This window comes from Perissodus microlepis, chromosome 6 (genome assembly GCF_051167445.1).
Source record: "Perissodus microlepis isolate ML-2025 ecotype Zambia chromosome 6, ASM5116744v1, whole genome shotgun sequence".
In the NCBI taxonomy this organism is placed as follows: Eukaryota; Metazoa; Chordata; class Actinopteri; order Cichliformes; family Cichlidae; genus Perissodus; species Perissodus microlepis.
Window position 1 is genome coordinate 8,538,723 of NC_140466.1, and position 22,861 is coordinate 8,561,583.

Below are 22,861 nucleotides of genomic sequence, written 5' to 3' on the forward strand. Positions count from 1 at the left end.
GTGTTTGGTTTCATTTTATAATAGTCTGTGTTGCTAGTTACATGTTTAATATTATATTCTATGCTATGTAGTCATCTTTGTAGGATTTTTTAAGCGAATGTGCTAATTATACTAATATGACAGGTTTAAGTTTAAAATAGGTTTTAGTTAACTCACAGTCTCAAAAGAAAAAAACAAAATTATGAACATACAGATTTTATATTAAATTAATTAGTTTCACAGTCACACAATATATTCTCAGTTTGTCTATTTTTGTCCTTTCACTTCATTAAAATGCTTGCTCACAACTCTTCCTTCCGTGACACATTTGTCCCTGGTTTTCCCTGTGTGGAGCATAGTAAACCCAATTTGCAAGCGCATTTTTTCCGGTTTCCGACTATTTGTTTATTGGTTAGGTTCCATTTATCTGTCTGTAACAGGATTCAACCCTATAGGTCAGCCTTTTGAGCCTTATCACCTTAAGTTTTAATAAGGATGCTAAATAATTATTAGCACTGGCGGTTTAATTATTCATGTCACAATCTAGCGTAACCTTTCAATATCCAAGTGCCAGTCCAAAAGCAGCGGACTTTTACCTTTGTGAGCTCAGGCTAAACTTCCTGGTAGGAGGACAGTCCTTCTTTTTATGTCACTGACGGTAATTCAGAGATACTCCTCAGACTTTTAAGCTGCAACTCTGTATTGTCAGGACGCCCTTTTAGATATATTCTCTCCATTACAGGACAGTAACCAGGTAAGCAGAGGCTAATAACAGAGCAGAATGTCATTTGACAAGTTCTTTTAATCTTTACAGGTTTGTTATTATATGAGAACCTAACTCTAACTACACATTTCTTATAGGTTTCCTGTTTCCATAGTTCAGCCATCAGTCTGTTGTTTTCTGTTCATTGTTATATAAGACAGAGGTGTTCTCTTGCCTTGCCATAATATAATGTTTTTTGTGAGAACCACAGAGCTATACCACTGCAACCAAACCTCTTTCCACAGGCTGAAACCAAACCTCCTACATGAATTTATAATGATCGGACCGAGCGCTCTAGAGATCAAATGCACATGCTTTCTATGAAGCTGCCTCTATACAGAAAACTATGTGGTATTAACATGTTATACCACTTGTTTAGGTTTAGTCTTTAGCTTGATAACTTGACTTCAAGCACAATTCTATTGCTTTATTTTAATATTTGTCTTTTATATGGAATAAGTCGTTTACATTTTGCCACTTGACACCGAAATCCTCATATTGGGAGCGACTGAGGAAGGAATCACTGCTGTCTCCAAAGAAAAGCAAACGGATCAATTTGAAGGATCTCATGACAAGTTACAGGAACGGGGGATTTTTCAACCATGCATACCATGACACCGAGACTCTGGAAATTGATAGAAGGTTTGTGTTTATATTATAACATACAATTTGTTTTTGTCCTCAAATGTGCATCAGAGAAATCTTTTTTCCTGAAAAGTATAGAATTACAATTTGTCAAAGAATGTGTTTGTGAAGGAGTTTGAGTGGTGTGTTGTGTGTGCTTGTAGTAAGAGGAAGTACTGTGAAGAAAAGGTCAGAATGTCAAGCAAGCAAATGAAAAACTAGCTTTAACAGGATTGCCTCAAGAAATAGGCAACAGCGCGAATTTGTTATATATCTTTGCTTTATCCTCGGCTGGTTCATTTTAGTGTTAATCTTTTTGGTACAAGATTTAAGGTCTGAGGATTGTGGATGATTATATGAGAGCCCTAGAGTAAACTTTAGCACACTGGTCTCTACAGTTTACTGTTAAAATGAGTCCAACAGTACTCTATAAGACTGAATGTACTTTAAAATAAATAAAACCTCCACAGTTTAAATTCAAATAACTATATCGGTGACTTGAAATTTCTGTTCTCTTCCTGATGTGATAACGTCAGTGCTCTTAGGTGTCATACATTTATATAATTTATTAATAATTTAATTTATTCTGTTTGGGCTCTAGGGCTTCCAGCAAAACCCATCATACTAACCCCTATGACAACGAAGACCCAACCTGGTGGGGTGACAGGGCTAGCAATGATGCTGCTATAGGGAGAGTGCCTCAAGGTGGCTGGCAGGAAGAAAGCTGGAGGGGTAGAGAAAACATCCCAATGGATGCCATCTCCATACGCCCAAGGAGTCCTCCAAGGCACCATGGACCCAGTATGTGTATCACCTCTTTGTGGCCATGTTAAATTATTTAACTATAAAGCAACATAAAGTTTTTGTACACATTTGTGTTTGTTTGATTAAAAAAGTCGTGTTACTTGTTCAGCAGCTTCGTTTTTTGTATATGCCAGTGGATGTTGCTAAGTAACCCTTTGTTGATACTTCCTCTCTATCTCCTCTACATTTTAGATCACAGTATATTTGGGATGGACCCTGAATATAATCAGTCAAGATCTATTCCACTTCCATCGTCTTCAGGTAATACGCTTCATGACACTTAAGATTACACAGTTCCTTTATGGTATTACTAAACACACATTAATCTGTAAAGTTTCCATCACAGGATAATCATTTCACTCAAAAAAATCTGTTGTTGGATGAACACAATTTAATCATGGCGCCTTTTTCCACGTGATTTAACCAAGTACAATAACTGATTTTTGACCATGTCAAACCAACACATTTGGCATTTGGTGGCTTAATGTAATCAGATTATGTTGGATCGGCGTAGTATACTTACATTGACTTGAAGTGATTTATTTAAGTATGTAGAGTGAAATTTGTTTTAATTGATTCTACACAAGTTAAAAACTAGGAAAACGCAATGAAATCTTGTTGTTTGAACAACTACTTTGTTAATCAAGGCAATTACTGCTAGTCGTGCTCAATGAACCAATATGGGGGTTGATGATTTCATGGATACAAACAACCATTTGCACTTATATTCATGGGTAATTTAGAATTCTTGCTGTGAGGCAACAGCACTAACCATCACGCCACCAAGCTGTCAATCCAGGCTTACAGCTATGATTACAAGGCTTGATGCAGAATTTTCTGTACGTTTTTCTCCTTGACAGGTTAAACCACAATAAATAGCGATAGCATACACGTGGTGTAGGTTTAGTTGTCTGCCTCTTAAAACTCCAGCAATTTTCCTGCAGTTTGACATCTAATGTGATCTTGTGAATTTCGTGAGTCCAGGCAACTAACCACTCTTACTAGATTGTATCATGTCATCTCAACAAGAACAAATTAAGTTGTTGAATTTCATGCAGATGCTACATGATTTAATTGCATTCAGCATAGAAACATGAAATTATTTAGTTCAAATTACAAGTTTGAATCTTGTACATGTAACAACCACCCAATTTCATTTTTTTTTTGAGTGTTCAAATAACATTGCTATTCATCCTCATACTTATGTCTTCACTAGACTGTATCCTTAATTGTGGATATAATGGCTGTCAACAATAAAAGCTACAAGGAAATTGGCAAAGAAAATAAAACAGAGCAAAGGGGATTATTTAGGAAATGTTTTTTGCATGAAGTTCAAATAAAAAGTTACAGCATACAGTAGAAGTGTTTGTTGGTCGGTTTTTCAACTACACTGAAAAAAAGGGATTGGCCAGCTCTTGGATTTATGTAAGTATCTTGTGTGTATTTAACACAAGTGCCTCATGCTTTAAAGTTAAGTGTAACTCTATAGTAACTCTATAGTGTAGAAACTACATAATATGCAGAGATGGTAGATTAAATTGTTCATGTTTGAGTGAAGTAAGTCAATAATATAGCAATGTTATATTCGCACGGGATTACAGTCTCGCACGCTTTGGATCGTTGAGCAGTGCTGATTTTCTAACACTGGAAAATAACTCAAAATGTTAGAAATATTCCAGTGTTAGAAAATCAGCACTGCTCAGTGTTAGCCATTGTTAATCTTCAAAACTGACTAGGTTACTTTTAAACATATAACACTGTCAAAAGTGTTAATTTAACACTCAACAGTGTTGTATTTAACACTCAGAGGTGTGGACCCATATAGACACTCTCTAGTGTTAATTTAACACTGGAGATTTTGCTGTGATCCATCTCAGTCAAGTCGAGCAGCCGCCTCTACTTTTTTGGTAAACCGAAAGAAGTAAATTGGGTGGTTGTTACATTAAAAAAGTCTACCTTTTAATTTGAACACAAAAATTTCATGTTTCTATCTTGATTGATGAAAAGAATCAAATTGATGATGTCTTGATTGAATAATTGTTGAAGTCATTGATTGATCATGATGAATCAAAAATCAAAGAAAAGTAATCATGTAGGATCTGTATGAAATTCAACAACTTAATTTGTTCTTGTTGAGATGATCTGATACAATCTAGTAAGAGTGGTTAGTTGCTGGACTCATGAAATTAACAAGATCACATGAGATTTCAAACTACAGGAAAATCCCTGAAGTTATAAGAGGCAGACAACTACACACACACCACGTGTATGCTATCGCTTTTTATTATGGTTTAACCACATGTAATGGTGGCATGGTGGTTAGTGCTGTTCCCTCACAGTAAGAAGGTCCTGGGTTCAAATCCACAATTTGGAGTGAATGGTTGTTTGTCTCTGTGGTAGGCTGGTGAGCTGTCCAGGGTGTTCCCTGCCTAGTGACCTATCACTTCAGGGTTATGCCCCTACAACCAGGATAAAGATAGGAAGATTGTAGATCCGTTCACTTTTTATGGTAACCAGACTCTAGACTTTGTTGAACATTATGTAATATGAAGACAACATGTAGTATTTAAGTGACCAAGTAGCACTGGGGTAAAAGTTATTGAATAGTGTTGAAATAAAATGACAAAATTGTGAAGGATTAAAATATTCGAAGAGCTCAACTTACTTCATCTAAACATGTTTCAGTTGTGTTTTCTGAACACAAAATGCACAGGTTTATTGAATAGGAATGAGTTGTGTTGATTTAACTCATTTGTCTAAGTTTCTGCCAAAGCAAAACATTTGTGTGCAACCAATGTCCACTATTGAATCAAGTAAATCCAACATGGCCTTTTTTTCAGTGTATAGTTTGATTACCATAGAACATGACACAGATATACGACTTTGATTTACATCTGTTTTCACTTGTGTAATATCTATTTCATCACCTATTACATTAAATACACAAGTAAACTGTATTAGCAATTGTTGGATGGACTGTCATGGAATCCATATAGATAGAAATTCAGGATGAATTATAACTATGTCTTCCATTTCCTCCCATTTTATTTAATCTTTATGCTTCTGAAAGACTAAAAAGAAATTCCAGAGTCATACCAAGAGTTGTTAAAAGGCATAACCAGTGCATGCAAATAATACACACAGACTGATACTCTGACAATAACTGCAAAGTAATACAGTTTGGTGGGCAATGGCACCAACACCTTCAGTATCATAGCATTATATGAAATAAAAATAAATATGAAATAATCAATTCATCAGAAATAAAGATTTTGAACAGTTGCATATTAGGACCCACATTAGTTTGTATATGGTGCTGTGTCCTGTACTATCAGCAGTACCTTCTGTCAGTGTTTTTGCAGTTGATATTTATCTTTAGATTTATAAATAAGTAGCAGCTTATTGTTATTATAGAAAAGAGTAAGTGATAAAGGCTGCGTAAACGGCTGCAGGTGTTACACTTGAAAATGCTACCCAGTTCATTTGCTGACTGTCACTCTGTTCTTGTATCCATCTCATGCTTTTGAGTTTGAAAATCCACAATAATCACAACAGAAGGCTGGCTGTCTTTTGCTTGTGTGCAAATCCAGGAAACATGACGATGCGGTGGAGAGGAATAGCGATGAGAAGGATGAGCATGTTTCCTAATGCAGATCATACCCAAACAGCTTTCACAGAGGATGCCATCTGGAATGAGATGCAAAATGGTAAGCACACCTGAGGGGTGTCAGATTATCCTGTGGATTTTTGGAAAGTGAATTATGACACCTGATATGTATTCTGAATGGCAGTACTCGCAAAGATTTAACAGCCAGCACTTGTCTTGTCATCTTGTGTCTGACAGAGCAACAAAACCTGCTCGAGGAACTTGCTGCTCTGTCAACACGAGACAGAATCCAGGCCATTCGGGATCTTCCAATGAGCTTTAAAGAGAAGAAACATATCAGGTGGGTGAGCCACAAACAAATAAAGATGATAACAAAATCCTTCTCAGTGTCATTCGAAACATTTAGTTAAACATTGCATCCTGCTGGGAACCATAAACTAGGCTGTATGCAAATGCTTGGAGGCCACAGGTGTTGCAATAAAGATCTCTGAAGGAAGTATTTGTCCAACACAAATTACACAAGAAAGTACTAATTGAAGTCCAAAGGGGCTTCTACAGCCTGCAGAAACTTGTGATGCAGGTAATTTGGTTGACAAGGATCCCAATGGTTTTACTCTTACAGGAAAGAATTGGAATTACAGTCTTCCAAGAAGTCTCGCCAATTCACATGTTTGGCAGATTGCTCTGAAAAGCTGTCTCTGGTGAGTGTTTTATCTGTCATAAAAGCAACAGTTGCATCTCTTTATGAGCCTAGCTCATTCATAATTTGTGCTCATATGCTACATACAGAATGTTATGATCTTTTTTCAGTTGTCACGAAAATGCGGGTACCATGTAAAGTCAGCCAAGCAGACCCTGAAACTGTGGCAAGGCTCTATGAAAAGTATTGGTGGGAAGTTTGGGACCAGTGTTGTCACCTATTTTGTGTTCCTGAAGTGGCTTCTCATGTTTAACATTTTCTCATTCCTGGTCAACTTTGGCTTTGTCACCATCCCTCTGCTTGTTTACAAGCAAACCCCAAACATTTCTCAAAATGTGAACAACGTATCCCAAAATGTGACCTTCAGAGGACTGGAGATACTAACTGGAGCTGTAAGTAGTACATGCATTTATCTTCTGTTGAAGTCACAACCATCATTATTTTAAAATTTAAAGCTAATGTAATAATTACCATTTAATTAAATGACTATGTAATATTTAATGAGCTAATTATTTGCTTTATGCTCATGGCTCAAATCTGCATTATTTTGGATGCAGTTATTTGTTTTCCAAGGATGGATAGGGTGTGCAGTGTGCTACAGTCTGGACAGATCACCAGTCTCACATCCACACCTATAGCCAATTTAGTCACCAGTTAACCTAACATTCATGCACAAAGAGCACATGCAAACCCCAACCACAAGTGGGGTTTCTTCAAGTGGAGTGACAGTGCAACAGCATTTGTTTTCACAAAAGAAAATCTAAAACATGAATCTGCTCTACATGGCAGATCATAATCAATTAGAACTAGCAAACACTGTTGATATGTATTATGTAATATCATGTTAGATGTTTTCTAATTCTCTCTGTACTGAGTGAACAAGAGTTGCATATATTTTGGATTTCCTAGGGTTACTTCAAGTATACGGTCATGTACTACGGTAGCTACAGCAATGAATCTCTGGTGGGTTACAACATGCAGCTGGCCTATTTCTTCACCATTGCAGTCTATATGGTGCTATGTGGAATTTCACTTATTTTCAGGTTAGTTAAGTCCTCATCATGCTAAAGATTTTACTCAAGTCCACAGGAAATTTGCTTTGTTATGACTCCTCAACATGCATGTGGGAGAAGAGGAGATAAGTCAAAAGAAAAAATTGATAAATATAATAATAAATTATTAGAAAATGTGAAAATTCTAATATAAGTATGCCAAAACAAGCAATCATAACATTGATTAATAGTTGTAGATATAAAAACTCTCATAGCTGCTCCAATAGCTCTGATTCTAACAATGATTCTGAATCTTGATTTGTCCACATGCAGCATGGCAGTCAATTTCAAGAACAACTATGTACTAGCAGACTCGGCATCAAACAGTGCATGGCAACTTCTTTGCACCTGGGATTTTAGTGTAACCAATGAGAAAGCAGTGAAACAGCGCAGGAACAACCTTTGTGTCCAGCTCAAGGTGAATTATAGCGTTTTTTTTTTCTAAAAAATATCAAATGCTGAATTAACTGTGACAGATTGAAATTCTGTATTTTACACCTACATACACATCAGTATTTCATTGTTTGTCCTCTTGCTGCTCGTTCAGGAGTCTTTATCAGAAACGGCCCAGCAGGAGCGCCTTACAGTCTCTGAAAAACTGAAGCACTTTGGGATTCATTTTGGTTGCTGGCTTCTCTCCACAAGCTTGGCTTTTGGTTGTGCAGCCGGTATTTACTATCTCTGCGAGTATGAGATTGAGGTACATAAGTTAAAATGGAATAATTAGACTTTGGAATTACTTGTGTCTGTTAAATGTAGACTACAGGCAATGTGAATGCATATTTTTTCTCTAGAGAAATCACTTTTCTTGTTAGTAAAACTAGTATAAACTAAAAAACATGTAAAAATATATACCTCACCTGTACTCTCAGAGCGTGAAAATCTAAACCAGGTGTCATAAATTTACTGAAAGTCTTGTCATTTACCAACAGTACAGGGTTTTTATTGTTTCATTGCACACAGTATTCGTCATTATCCACTATCTTTACCTGTTTTATGTTTTACAGCAGGCAACAGAAAATGACAATTGGTCTCTGCTTGAGGAGGCAAAGACACTCCTGGTTCCCTTTGTGGTGTCTTTAATAAACCTGGTTATTCCACTCTTCTACTCTCTCTTCAACAAATTTGAGCATTACTCCACCCACCGCAAACAGATATATGCTCTGTTGATCAGGTGAAATAAAACAATATATGTATATAAATATGTCTATGTCTATGTCTAGATAGATAACAAAATACAGATATCTTAGTTTACCATTAGACCGGAAATAAGGAGGCAACTAACCTTGTTTTGGTGTGCCTATGACATCATCACAGAGTCACCAGCATGGTAGCAGGCTCCCAATCTTGTTAGAGTTAATTGCAGTGTAATTTGTGGGCTGTGTTATAAAACAATGTAGGACTTCCTGAAGTATAGTGAGAAGACTGGGAGTGCTAGGATCTAGGAACAGTTCTAGGATCAGGCTTAAACAAAAGTAAATATAAAGTATAGTGGTATCTATGTAAAGCCATGACTGTATATATGTAAAGTGGTGCAGTTATCGACACATCTATAAATTTATAGACCATAAATGCCTTAATGGTCTTGCTCCCCCATACCTTTCCGAGTTACTTCAGCCTTATATTCCTTCGCGGACCCTTAGATCAGCTGCTTTTGGTTGTCCCAAAATCTAGGCTAAAACGAAGAGGAGAACGAGCCTTTTCAATTATGGCCCCAAATATTAAACAGGCATCTTTGTTTCCTGTTTTTAAGTCGCTTTTGAAAACACACCTTTTTTCGATTGCGTTCAGACTGGTGTGAGTTGATATGTTTATTATGTGTATTATTGTGTTTTTATGTGAGTGTCAGTGGCTTCATCTTTGTTTCTGTACAGCACTTTGGGCAAACTTTCTGTTTTTAAATGTTCTATATAAATAAATTGGATTTGGATTTGGATTTGGACATCTAGCACAAAGCAAATATAATTATTTATTTAACCAATAATAAAAATTGAGATACTTTCTTTTTTCACATACAGAAATGTCTTTCTCAAGATGTCCATTCTGTCTGTTTTGTGTTATTATTGGATGAGTAAGGTGCCTGCTAAAGGTTCAGTAAGTAATAAATATCCATTTATTTCCATTTTTTAAACACAACATTTATTTATCTGTCCCTACTTTATTCAGTAGGCATAGACATTCATTCGTGAATTTGTTTCATTCATCAGGGTTGGGAGTCCATGGTAGGGCAGTCTTTGTACCGTCTGGTCCTTTTTGACTTCCTTTTCCTGATGTTGGGATCTTTCTTTGGAGAGTTTCTTAGCAAGTGAGTTATAGAATTTCAATTCATATTTTAAATTGTTAGATGGACATATGTTTAAAATCATATACTCAATTTCTTTCTAATAGTGTGATTGGGACTAAATTAATACCACGCATGGGGGTTCCTGAGTTTGACGTAGCCAGAAATGTGCTTGAACTCATCTATTCACAGACGCTGGCCTGGTATGAACCACATGAACAATACATTCGACATTTCACAAGTTCTAGCAGTGTGTCAGTGGATTTTAGTCAAATCCTATGTTATCTATCTTGATCTTGGACCTTTTTAAATTATTTAAATGCAATCGTCTATTTTCTCTCCACAGGATTGGAATCTACTTCTCTCCTCTGCTACCTGCTATGCAGATTCTCAAATTCTTCATCCTGTTTTATCTAAAGAAGGTAAATGCTGCTACCAGGACTGCTCCATGCTCCATAAGGGTCGTGTTACTCTATTTGCACACCTCAGTCAATAATTAATTAAAATCCTTTCATCACATTGAATGGATGCTTTATTTTGGGTAATGGAAAAGACGGCCTGGGTTTCGGATTTAAGGAGTAACCATTATGGTTTAATGGTACCAGACAAGATCAATCAATCACTGAAATTTAATGAACTTTGTAGGATTTGTAATTTGATCTAGGCCGGATCTGCTGATGCTGTGTGTTTCATGAACCTGCTGAATGAGCTTTAAAAAAGTCAATTCCAAGCTCTGTTTTCTGTTATGGCTCACAAGTTTATTAGCAAAGTTACTACAAAAATAAATCAATAATATATTTGTTTATGGATGTGTATTTATGGGGTAGTACAAGTTTGTTTTTTGCACTTCTCAGGTCAGTCTCACACATAACTGTCAGCCCCCACGGCGATCTGGCAGAGCAGCTCAGATGCAAACCATCTTCATCTTCCTTCTCTTCTTCCCGTTCTTCGTAGGAGCCCTGTCAATTGTTGCATACACTGCCTGGAGGTAAGAGGACATGACTTCAACTGCTAAAAAAGAGAAAAATATATCCATCAATTCTATTTTATTCTTTTCTAAGCTAAAATAAAATAATATATTTATATATATTTGTCTTTGATTAATAATGCATTTTGTACTGAAAATACAGAAAGGTTCCAGTCTCAGTCTTGTTTTGTTCACTCTGTCTTGCTCCATAGCCTGACTCCCTCAAAGTCCTGTGGCCCTTTTTGTGGACTCAACAATTCCTTCAGTGCGGTTGATGTCTGGATAGATGATCTAAAAAACATCACTGGCTCTCAGTGGGTCGTCGAGATTTACAATAATGTCATCCGGAGTGAAATCTTCTATTTTCTAATCACACTCATCATCCTGTAAGTGCATAGTGCAAGTGCTGTCTTATGTACACAGCATGTACTTTGTAACGTTGACTGAAAAAGTCCAAGCCATGTTTTGCATATAACTGAGCTTTGCATATGAATGCTCATATGTACTGATGCAAATTTTGTGTCATTAAGCAAATGGTTTTCCTGTGTGCAATTTTACTGCTCAGTGTCATCATATACATATTGTGGCAAGTCACTAATGGCCGAAAGGAGCTTATTCGTCGTCTGAGACAACAGATTGTCAATGTGAGTTTGTTCTAGAAACTGTTTCCCTTAATATATGTTTCACCAGACCTCAGGAACAAGTGGAACTTGTCTAGTCTTGAATACATTTACATTTTGTTTATGTTTTTGTTTTTGTTTGCCTGACTGCTTCTGTTTCCCTCCCACCAGGAAGGAAAAGACAAGTCCTTCTTGTTAGAAAGGTTACAGGACCTTCAAAAATCTATCCCAAACAAAAGCACCAAACAGAAGAAACAAAAAGGGGTTTGTTGTGAAAATTATTTCATGCTGACATCACTTTGCATGTAGAAGCTTGTTATCAGCCTTACTGAATATTTTATTTTCTGTTTAGAGCATGAAACAGCATTCATATGATCACTCATCTGGTGATCAGTCCAACTCAAATGCCAGGGTTCAAGCTTTACTTGCACGTCAGCAACTTGAAGAGGAGGAGAAAAGATACAACATTGGTGGAGTACCTGTTCCTTCTGAAATGTCCAACTCTAGTCCTCTGATGCAAGCCATGTTGGCCCGTCAACTAGCTGACCAGGAGAATGAAGATCAGTATCCGATGCATGATGAAAACCCATCATCTTCCAGTGCACTTGCTCAGGCCATGGCAGCCAGAAACAGGATGGAGGATGAAGAGAATAATCAATATGACATTTTCAACAGATCCAGTGCCGTCACACAGGCCATGCAAGCCAGAAGAAGAGCAGAGGACACAGAAGATGACATGGGTGACCTGCCACATCCAGTGTCAAGTGTCATGATGCAGGTCATGCAGGCCAGGCAGCAAGCACAGGAAGATGACAGAATTCAGTGGATGACTGCTCCACCACAAAACCCTGGGCCTTCAGGCTCCAGTGCTCTTATCCAGGCCATGCTAGCCCGGCAGGCGGCCCAGAATGAATACGATGATGGTTACTGAACAAAATGCTGAGTTTTATATTACTGTGATGAATAAACAGATGTATGAAAAACATCCACGTGGCTTTTTAAGACTGAATTTGCACTTTGCGAAGAATATATGAAAGAGATGAGTGTGCAGGTCCACCTCTTAATTCAACTTTTATACAAGTAAATTTTGAAATCTTTCTATATGTCAGCCTTGTGTGATGAGTAATCCTAAACATAAATTTGTGCCATTTGTAATGTAATTGTTGTATAAGTTGTTAATTGTTGCACATAATGAAATGTGAGCTAGAAAAGGCAAAATAAAGGCAAATGTTAAAAAAAATGCCCCTGCAAAATTTGTTACAATTGTTTCTGGAGTGAAATGTAATTTTCCCAAGTGGCTGATAAAGACAACACTGCCCTCTTCAGGAACTATGCATACATTGCTACATTTGATTTTGATTTTGATTTTTCAAACGACAGCTCTTGTTTTGGGCATTTTTAGAACACTCTCCAGACACAGGAAAAAAATACTAGGTTGAATATTATTTCTTTTATTTGTGCAAAAAAAAAAAAAAAAAAAAAAAAAAAAAAAAGCTTCACTAAAAACTACTGAAATCAACTTTGTACTATTTTTACAGTTCAAAAATGTAACTGAAAAAGTTTAATAAACTGTGTGTTCTATATTTGTATCATACTAAAAACACCAGATGTGTTTTGTGGTGGGAAAGTAACAGTCAATCAAAACACAGTTTTGAAATGGGGAACTTTAATAATCATCATACTTGCTTGAAACACTCCGCAGAGCCATTTTACCGTCATGAAGTTTCTACTTTTCTCCAGTTAAAGCAGAATCATCAAATGAAAATGACTTACACTGTTAGAAATGTGGTGTACTGACTGTGATCACTCCAATAGTGGTAGTGTTTATGGGAATTTTGTTCTCTGCGGTAAATTTCTTTCCAGTTTAAAAATAAAACCCTATTCTAGTCCATCAAAAGTGTTTTGCAAATGATCGTTTGACCTTTATGACACCACCAAACTTAGCCAAGGTGAACATTCAAAAGAAAAATGATACATTATTACCAACAATCATTCTGTGTACAAACTTTACATCTATTTTACAATAAATAGTACCATAAATACTGTAAACAGGCACATCATTTGCAGTATACATTTATGGCTTTGATTCACAAGAATGAAAACCCAGTGAGATTTTCTGACTGAACATGTCTAATAAGGCTAGAAGCTTTAAAGAGACACTCATTCTTTTGAAACAGTATAGATACACTTACCATTACATTTTAAATCTACATCGTGGTAAGCTGCACAAAAGAAAAAACAAACACCTTCATGTCCACTTTTACCATTTGCCAGCTGCAATTTTCCAACTTTAAATTTATATGACTTAAACTTTCATGATGGGTTTTCATTAAGGCAGTACTTAAATGTGTCAGACAGGGCTAACACTGCGGCCTGTTATCTTTGTAAGTGTTCGTCCCACAGTGAAAACTTACCAAAGACAACTATGCTTCAGTCCAATGAGATGCCACATTAAGAGAAATGCCGCCACCTACTGTCCTTTCTCACTCAGCACTGCTCTTCCCCCAAAGAATTTGCAATGTCACTGAAGTCCAGCGAGTCACCTGGTATAGGAGTTTTCCTGCCACTTTTTATGGTCTGACTAGAGTAATAATCCACAGATTTGGAGATGGAGTGCACAGAGTGCTCCCGGAAATATCCGAATGCCTCCCGTGCATCCTCCTCCCTGATGCTTTGCTCGAAGGTCTTGCGTTTGTGTCTGAACTCAATGACGGTCTTCGTATAGGAGTTGAGGGTGGTGACAGATGCACCCATACAGCAGGTGAAGGAAGCCCAGGCCATGCTGATATAAAACAGCAAGAGAATTCATATTTTAATAAACAGATGTGGTAGCTGAAAAAAAAAACTAACAAAAAAAGTGAAAACCTAATGGTGCGCTTCAGTGTGGTGAGGCATTCTGACGTTTTACCCTCAATACCGTGACACTGTATTTGGTAAGATTAGTGCCAATCACTTTAAGTCCCCCTGGTCTCCTCAAACAGGCTGGTTCGCATGTGAGGTCAGACAATCAAATCATCATCCCATGTTGTTTTCATGCAGACTGGATAATTCCCACAGAAGGTCAAGAATTGTTTAGCCTCCAAAATGAATTTTCAGCATACTGTGCACATTGTAAAGGAGTAAAATATTATTCCCTTATGCAATTCTAATCACACCCGCACTGGGGCTTTGGACACCAAAGCCTAATCCTACCATAACACGAGAGCTTTGGGCTTTTTTCATTACAGACAGTGATGCTGAAGAGAGGTGAGATCAGCGCTTCTGCTGACAGTGTGAGGCAGCACAGACATGCAGAGTGGACTTCTTCATCCTGTTTCTTAAAGAACGATTTGACTTAACTCTATCTATGTAACACTATAAATAACACAGCGTATAAAATTATCTGTATTGAGGTGGATGTTTGCAGAGTCTTACCAGAAAGACCAGCCATAGTCCCAGTTGTAGGGCCTCCAATCTGGTGGGCCAAGGCTGACGGTGACCTGGAAAACCTGTGTGTACATGACATGAGCCACCATGCCAAGAAGACCTGAAATCATATGCACAGTATATTGTTAGTAAGCTTTTCTGATTGATTCAGTGTACAAACAGAAAAGAAGAACAGTATTAAAAAAATACTTAGATGATTTCTTTCGAGTGCAGAATCAACCCTTTCCATGGGTATGGAAATATGAATATCCTAAGTAAGATCAGTGATGTTATCCAGGTATAGATAACCTTAAATCCCCATCCATGTAATTTACTAAGGTTCATTTACAAACTGTTATTTTGGGAAAAGAAGTGAAAAACATATTCAGCTGACCCTCTGCTTTCTTCTCAAGGCTTCTGTTTCTTTTTTAGATTTTGAATTGAGTTCAGATTTACTTCTGATCATTACAAGGAAACCAGAGGGATGTTTCTCTGGTTCAAGAACAACAGTGCCCTCCTTATCAACAGATTAACCAGGATATGTTTATTATGTTGTATTTCAAAAGCTGGCTTACAAAGATAAATGACAATCTTAGAAACCAGAAGCAAATACTTGAATACAGTACACTGCAGGAAATGTCACAAAAGCATTAAAGTTAGTGAAAAATAGAATCAAGCACACTACCTGAAAGCACTGTAAAGATGGCAGCAAAGGCATTGAGTTTGAGTCCATCAATGACATTGCTGGAGTGCACTAGCTCCAAACACATGAGACTGAAGCCAACCACCAGCAGAATAATGTACAGCATCTCAGAAACAAGTGACAACCACAGCATCCCTGAAAAATGCCCAAAAAGCAAACAAGAGATGCACAATAACATAAATTAAGATGAAGTTTCTTTATTTACAGGGAAGATTTTGATTTATTGTCACCTAACATCTCAATCTCACTGGTTAGTCAGACTTAATGTGGGGTGAAAGTAACATGACGATCTCATGTGAAGTGCTACTTGAACTGATGTCAAAGCTTTCCGGTTTACAGAAAGCTTTATTCAGCCTTCCAATTAATCTAGTGGAATATAAGCTGACTGCACATGATGATCAGACATTTCAACTCCTCTTCACTCCGCTTCTCGATTTTTTGCTTTTCTTGACAGACAGATTGACAGGAACTAAGCATTTCTCAAGTGAAAGTGTCATCGCAGCTAAACATCTGTGAAACTTTAAACTGAATGTGTGAGCCCTCCTTCATGATTTCACATTAAAACATTCTTGAACTGACAGTTGCTGATTAGATTAGAACGGACCAAGATGTTACAGTGATGCAGAAATATTCACAAACATGGGGAAGTACAGCTCAGTGAATGAAAATAGGGTAAGAATTAGAGGGCTTAAAGAGTTGTGATAACCAAGGTAACGCAGATAGCACTCACCTTTTTCTGATGCAGGGGCTAAATCAATAAAACTTCGACATCTCTCACCTAGAAACACAGCAGAAGATGACATGCTGTCATGATTTATTATTTATTACTGATCATATATATATATGGACTTTAAAAACACAGGTAGGCTCAAAAACTGTGCCATAATGACAGTCTGTGACAAACAGGATACAAAATAACCACTGACACTAAGGATTCCTGCAGACATGATGTTTTCCATCTGTTGACCAGACCATGCCACTGGATTTGTTGCAAGTGGAACGCTTTAATCAGGTAGGAGGGTGGCAACAGCTGTTTTGAGGAAAAACTCATCAAGGCCTCTGTTACGTAATCCTTATTAACTCAAGCTGTCTCAGCACCCCCTTCCTCCTCACCATTCCACAGTCACTTGATGAGATATTATTATTGCAATTGCTTCTTGGATATTTTGAATTTGTGGTTTGTTTCTAGTACATCACAAAAACACAGATTATCAGCACAGGTTGTCATGGCGTATTACAGAGCTGACAGACAGATGCTTCAGTAATTCCTTATCCAGCTGTAATAAACTAAACAGAGAGAGGACTAATCTGGGCTGATCACACCTTTTGTCCCTGAACTTTTCATGGTCATGATCACTCCTCTGACACACGTATAATCCACCCTCTTGAGCCCTCTGTTATTAATTTACAATACTCCATAATGGGCAGACTTAGTGAGTAACTCAAGCAACACACCATTCAAGTCCCAGGCAGCCGGCCAGCTGGGGATCTAAGTGCTATTTTGTCTCCCTTAAAAAATAAATAATGATGAAAAAGTGAATTAAATGATTTCAGACTCAAGCTTTCAAGTGCTGCTGCTTACTTTTCTAAGGCATAATGACACAAATGGAGAGCCATTAAAAAAAATAAGGAAAGAAAATCTCTGAAGGAGCAGCCAATTTCCATTTTAACTAAATGTTGTATTTTGACAAAGGAGGAGATTAAAATGACAAGTTTATAAAAATTACTATTTGCTGTTTTTTTTTTTTTTTTTTTTTTATTTCTTTGGCTATTTTAAATGTTGAATGGTTGCTCGTTAATGCTTACATCAGCTCAGGTAAAAGAATGTTGTCAAGTTTGATGATGGCAACAATTATAAACAATTAAAACTAAAGATTAAAAAAAGATTATAAATAATAAGAAAAAAATAGCTCCAAATGGTTAAAGTCTTTACACTGATTTCAAAGCCATTCCTTCCTAATCATGATCTGAATCATGATCATCATTGCCATTTTTCTTCACTTACAGAAGCTTTTATTGCCGAGATTATCGTTGTGTTAAATGAATAGTTATGTGTTTCTCTTAAGTTAGGAAAAAGAACCAAAGTAGTATGTAATCATTCCAGCTGCTGTGTTAACTAATAAAAAACATTCACGCACTACACACACACACACCTTACTTTCATCGTGAATATTTTCCTCGCATGAGATCCAGATTCCGGTGTGGAACTGACGGAACAGGAACCTGTCGTCGCCTGTCTCCCAGCTGTACACCACTTTGTTGGGGTCCGTTTCGTTCACCCCGTAGTCTATACACTGGTGCGTCCGCAGCTTGCTGCACTTTGGCTTGGGCACTCTCTGCGTCCCGACGCACCAGTAAGTAGTTATGAACGCGGTTATGGAGAAAAACAGCGCGAAGAAGTTCAAGCTAAGCGACAGAAGGGTCCTGGATCGGCGGCTCATCCTCATTGTCTGCGTAAAGGATGAGGCAACGCGCGGCGTTCCGAAAAGTTCATGGGTGCGAAGTAGGAGGGACGCGCGAGCCGCAGCTAATTTCCAAGCACAACAGGTGAGGTGATGATCACATTCGGCACTCGGCAGTTTTCAACAACTTCCACTGGTGCACAAAGTGCAAACATCATCTCCGAGAGAGCTGAGCTGTGCGCCAAAATGTCACATTTCCGTTATTTTCACACGCGCTGTGTCCACCCTATAGGATGTCACGTTGCGTGAGGATTTGACCAAGTTTGACCAAGGATTTTCTTATGACGCTCTCTCTCCCGGACTCCCTCTCGCCGTCATTTACGCCTCCCCTCCCTCCATGCCTAAGAATTTATCAGCTGCAAGACGATTATCAGACTGATGCGTAGGAAGTTACCACTGAAACGTTGAAATAAGATGCAGCAAGAGTTTAAAAGTGAAAGCTGTAAGAGGCTATTCTGGGATATGTGAGTGTATTTTCACGAAGCGGAAAATTAAAATAAAAAAATCTCAGACCTATAAAACAGTTAATATGGTTGATCCCGAGAGCTCAGCTTCAACAAGCTATTTTAAAGCAATACGTCAAAAAGAGACTTTCTTCTGACATCTCAATAGTCCTCTATTTGGAAGCCACTTTGTAACTGTATTCTTTAATATAATAATAGTGGCTATTTTGCCTTAAGATGAATGATAATAATGCTACACCTAGAGGACAATAGCCTATTTAGCACAATGAAAATTACTGACGTGAGGACGTGAAAAAAATAAAACTAAACAATAAATGAACCTCATGAAGTTTCGGTTAATTTTATGTTGTGACCAGTGACAATAGCTGTAAATAATCAGTCAATTAACTTAGCAAAACCTGTTAAAACTTATTAAAAATGTAATGCAGGAAATGTTTTCAGATGTGTATCTGTTGATCTTAATTGAGGAAGACTCAGTGAAAGAATTATTTTTAATTTATTTTTGTCTGAAAAAAGAGTATCAGACTTAAAACATTACAGATGAATAAAGAATATCTATGATGTCCTCACCAGTTCATTCAGTTCTTAAAATGAATGAAATCTCATAGAATTCAGTTGCATAAGAGTTCATTTGAAATTCATTGCAACACTTTCTACTTCTCGCCTTCATTTCTGAGAGTTGGTTTTGTTTTCAGAGAAGCTGACCTGCGCTCTTGCATTTAGAGGGAGGTCATGTGGGGAGGATGATGAGCCTGCAGCTGCTCCGGACAAAATCAAAAGTGAGCAGAGCTCAACAGACTTGAGCTCTGCTCACTGATATAAGCAGAGAAAACTGCAGACTCTAGAGGCGAGGTGCCGAGTCCTCAGCGAATGACTTCTAATCTGAATTTTGCCGGAAACGTGCTTATAAAACAAAAAAAACAAAAAAACTGGGCTCCTGTACAGTAAATATTTACAACCCCAGGGGAAAAAGAGGGCAAATAGGCCTGCCATCTCTGTTAGCTCAGCAACATGCTGTCATTTTCAGCCTGGGAAGCTAATCCGCACTTCAACATGACTATGAAAACTGATAAAATAGGCCAGAGCATGTTTACCAGAGTGTCCCAAATACTCATGAACAAACTGCTAGTCATACTAGAGTAGCAGGGCAAGGTAGTAAACACCTTATAAGATCAAAGATGATTAAGACGTGAGGAAAACATTTGTTGTTGTTGTTGGTTTAATCTTTAACTGACATCTACCAGTCCTCAAAGGGTTACAGGCTCAGGGACTCCAGTGAACCATAGTGGGAGCCATTGTCCACAAATGGAGAAAACTTGGAACAGTACTGAGCCTTCCCAGGAGAGGCTGGACTACCAAAGATTCAGAATGTGTTGATAATTAATCCAGGAAGCCACACACACACACACACAAAGCCAGAAAAACACCTAAAAAACTGCAGGTCTGACTTTCCACAGTTAAGGTCAGTGTTCATGATTCAAAAATAAGGAAGAGACTGGGCAAAAACGGCGAATTGGGAGAATTCCAAAGAGAAAAGTGCTGCTGACCAAGAAGAACACAAAGGTTTGTCTCACATTTGCCCAAAACAATCCCCGGGACTTTGGGGAAAATATTCTGTGGACTGATGAAACAAAAGTTTAATGTTTATTGGAAAGTCTGAGCCCGTTAAATCGGCATAACCATGAACCATGAATGTGCTACCATAAAATCCTGAAGAAGAATGTCCAGCCATTAGTTTGTGCCCTAAAGCTCTAGCACACTTGGGTTATATAGCAGGACTAGAATGGCGAGTCCATAGCAAGCCCACCTAAATAAATGCTTTGGAGTAGCCTAGTCAAACTCTACACTTAAATTCTATTGAGATGCTTTGGCATAATCTGAGCTTGGAAAGACAGCGACTGTCTTCTTGTAGTATCTCGAAGACGTTTCACCCAAGAAGCTCCCTCAGTCTTCAAGAAAACTTAAGAAGTCTAGTTATTTTCTTTCAAAGCTACTTAGGCTAGAATGACCTGGATAACTAAGAACCTACACGGACGCTTTGGCATAATCTTAAACGGACAGTTAATGCTTAAAAAAACCCTTCCAAAGTGGTTGAATTAAAATAATTCTGCAAAGAACAGAATACCAAATCCCCCCTACCATGATGTGAAAGACTCACTCACTTGATTGCAGTTCTTGCTGCCAAGGGTAACACAACCAATTATTAGGTTTTTGGGGCAATTACTTTTTCACATAGGTTTGGATAACTTTTCTCTCTTAATAGATGAAATCATCATTTAAAAATGGCATTTTGTATTCATTTGGGTTGGTTTTTTTTCTGCACTACAGTTCTTTAATCTGAAACATATTGTTGCATATGTGAAAAATATGCAACAAACTAAGAGCTCAGGAGTCAAATAATTTTTAAGGCCCTGCACTTGTCTACAGTCTGGTAAACTGCTTATGACGTCTCTGTGATGGTCATAGGCCGTCTCTTAAGCTTGTGACAAGAAGTTAAGCCACGCTTTTAAGTTAACCAGTCTTTTCCTGTAATGTGGGAAATCCAATCACACATCCAACCAAGACTTTGAGCACAATAATTCAGTTCGCAAATGTGTCAGATAGAGTTTTGCTATGCACACGGCATCCACCAATGGAAATTAAGACTGATTCAGTATTCATATCAACATAGTATAAAGCTAAGCAAAATAGATGTTCTCTAGTTCTCTTGTACTTAAAGTCCAGCTTTTTTTTAAAGTATACTCTTGGTTAGGAACTACAACTTTGGAACAGCCAGGGCTTTCAGTTTTTGGATGGTAGCTGAAGTTGTCAAAGCATGTAAAACAAAGCAGTGTTTTTTTTACTTGTGCACATTGGGAATGGCATTTCTCATTCTTTGTTAGCACTGGCAAATGTTTAGGGCATTAAGGCAAATGGCTAAGCACAATTGTTCAAGCACTTCAACTAATTACAAGTTGTATATACCGTTGTGATCAAAGTAGATAATATTTCAGATAGTTTTACTCTCCAAAATATTTTTTTTTATTTGATTTGATTTTTTTTTATCTTGGGAGGCACTGCATGGACAGTAATCCATCTACAAGTCAAAATCTGCTTATGCCACAAGTGTAAATATGACTATAGAGAAGAAGAGAAAGAAAAGTAGCAAGGCAGTGTAGCAAGGAGGAGACCACAGAGTAGATCCAGAGTAGATCCAGAGAATGGATGTAGTGTACTCTCACTTTAGCCAAATTATCTGTGGCCAAACAGGAGTGACAGGATGTACAGTGGTTCACAGCAGTACTTCTGTGGTATAATACTGCACTTAGCAGACCTATGTAAGTATCTTATTGGTATGCAAAAACTGAAGACTTTCATCTTTAATCCAAAGGATTTAACAAAAGTATTGCACTGACTGTTTAGGAATAATGTTTAGGAAAAAGCAGGAATGGGAGCCAAAGAGGATGATCACAATACTCTTTTCTTTGGTTACCACTTCAAAATATCCTGCAAATTAAACGTCTGTGACCAAACAGGAGTGAGAGGATGTCACAAGGAGGTAGGTATATTATTTTCAGAGTCTACAATCAAGAGACATTCATGAATGGAAATGCAGAGATTTCATAATAAGTTGCAGACCAGTGATTACACTGAAGATCAGGAAGATTATATTTAGCCAGAAAACATCTAAAAGAGCATGTGCAGTACTGCAAAGAAAAAAATCTCTGGACAGATGAAACCAAGATTAACTTGAACTAGAATGATGAGAAGAGGAAAGTGTATAAAAGGAGAGAAACAGCTTATAATCCAAAGAATACCAAATTATCTATCAAACATGGCAATGTTATGGAAGGGCCAATGGAACCGGGTCATTAGTGTTTACTGATAATGTGATTGCTGATAGAAGTAGCAGGATTAATTCTGCAGTGTCCATACTGTCTGCTCAGAAGGGATTACAGTCCTAATGACTTAAAGAATACTGTTAAAGCAAACCAGGAGTTTCTCGAGGCATGGCCATACACCAGCGGTCCCCAACCCCGGAGCCACGGTCGTGAGTCGTTTGGTACCAGGCCGCGAGAGTTGAGGCTCGGGTGTGAAATTTATGCTTTTCAGGAGTTTTATCGTTAACTCTGTTTCCCTGGGTCTTTTCCTGTGTGTTATGAATAATTCTTCTTAGGTACCGGTACTGGTTTTATTTTGTTGTATTTAAAGGCCGGTCTGTGAAAATATTGTCGGACATAAACCGTTCCGTGGCGCAAAAAAGGTTGGGGACCGCTGCCATACGGCATACTTTCCATCACTGAAGACAAAACTGAGTTCAGGAAGAGTCACAAACAATCAACACCTGAAGGCAGTAAAGGCCTGGCAGAGTATCTTAAGGGAAGGAAATACAGCATTTGCTCATGTCCATGGGTTCTTGGCTTTGACCTTGTGTCCACAGTTGTCGCCAT

The 22,861-nt window shown here is 37.7% G+C and overlaps 2 protein-coding genes across 2 annotated transcripts; one reads left to right on the forward strand and one right to left on the reverse strand.

Moving 5' to 3' along the window:
* The first annotated feature begins 135 nt into the window (after positions 1-135).
* tmc5 (transmembrane channel like 5) lies at positions 136-12,815 on the forward strand. Its single transcript, XM_084930511.1, has 20 exons — positions 136-1,384; positions 1,968-2,167; positions 2,363-2,431; positions 5,761-5,877; positions 6,015-6,117; positions 6,400-6,478; positions 6,588-6,869; positions 7,387-7,520; positions 7,803-7,947; positions 8,077-8,229; positions 8,537-8,703; positions 9,548-9,623; positions 9,737-9,834; positions 9,918-10,013; positions 10,157-10,232; positions 10,665-10,798; positions 10,990-11,163; positions 11,343-11,421; positions 11,569-11,661; positions 11,750-12,815. Exons 1-20 carry the CDS (start codon positions 1,311-1,313, stop codon positions 12,326-12,328), a joined length of 2,928 nt encoding a protein of 975 aa, XP_084786637.1. The 5' UTR covers positions 136-1,310; the 3' UTR covers positions 12,329-12,815.
* A 52-nt stretch (positions 12,816-12,867) lies between these two features.
* LOC146384998 (germ cell-specific gene 1-like protein) lies at positions 12,868-18,280 on the reverse strand. The gene is made up of 5 exons (XM_084930512.1): positions 17,664-18,280; positions 16,236-16,283; positions 15,488-15,640; positions 14,812-14,923; positions 12,868-14,179 (listed from the first exon to the last, which is right to left on the reverse strand). Exons 1-5 carry the CDS (start codon positions 17,950-17,952, stop codon positions 13,885-13,887), a joined length of 897 nt encoding a protein of 298 aa, XP_084786638.1. The 5' UTR covers positions 17,953-18,280; the 3' UTR covers positions 12,868-13,884.
* Between the last annotated feature and the right edge of the window lie 4,581 nt (positions 18,281-22,861).

Excerpts from the sequence above, each read along its gene's own strand:
- tmc5 (XM_084930511.1), top strand. The coding sequence starts at position 1,311 with ATGACAAGTTACAGGAACGGGGGATTTTTCAACCATGCATACCATGAC. Across the intron at positions 11,164-11,342 it reads CTAATCACACTCATCATCCT|TGTCATCATATACATATTGT; the intron begins GTAAGTGCATAG and ends TTTACTGCTCAG. Across the intron at positions 11,422-11,568 it reads TGAGACAACAGATTGTCAAT|GAAGGAAAAGACAAGTCCTT; the intron begins GTGAGTTTGTTC and ends CCCTCCCACCAG.
- LOC146384998 (XM_084930512.1), bottom strand. The coding sequence starts at position 17,952 with ATGAGGATGAGCCGCCGATCCAGGACCCTTCTGTCGCTTAGCTTGAAC. Across the intron at positions 16,284-17,663 it reads GGAAAATATTCACGATGAAA|GTGAGAGATGTCGAAGTTTT; the intron begins GTAAGGTGTGTG and ends CTGTGTTTCTAG. Across the intron at positions 14,924-15,487 it reads CATCTTTACAGTGCTTTCAG|GTCTTCTTGGCATGGTGGCT; the intron begins GTAGTGTGCTTG and ends ATATGATTTCAG.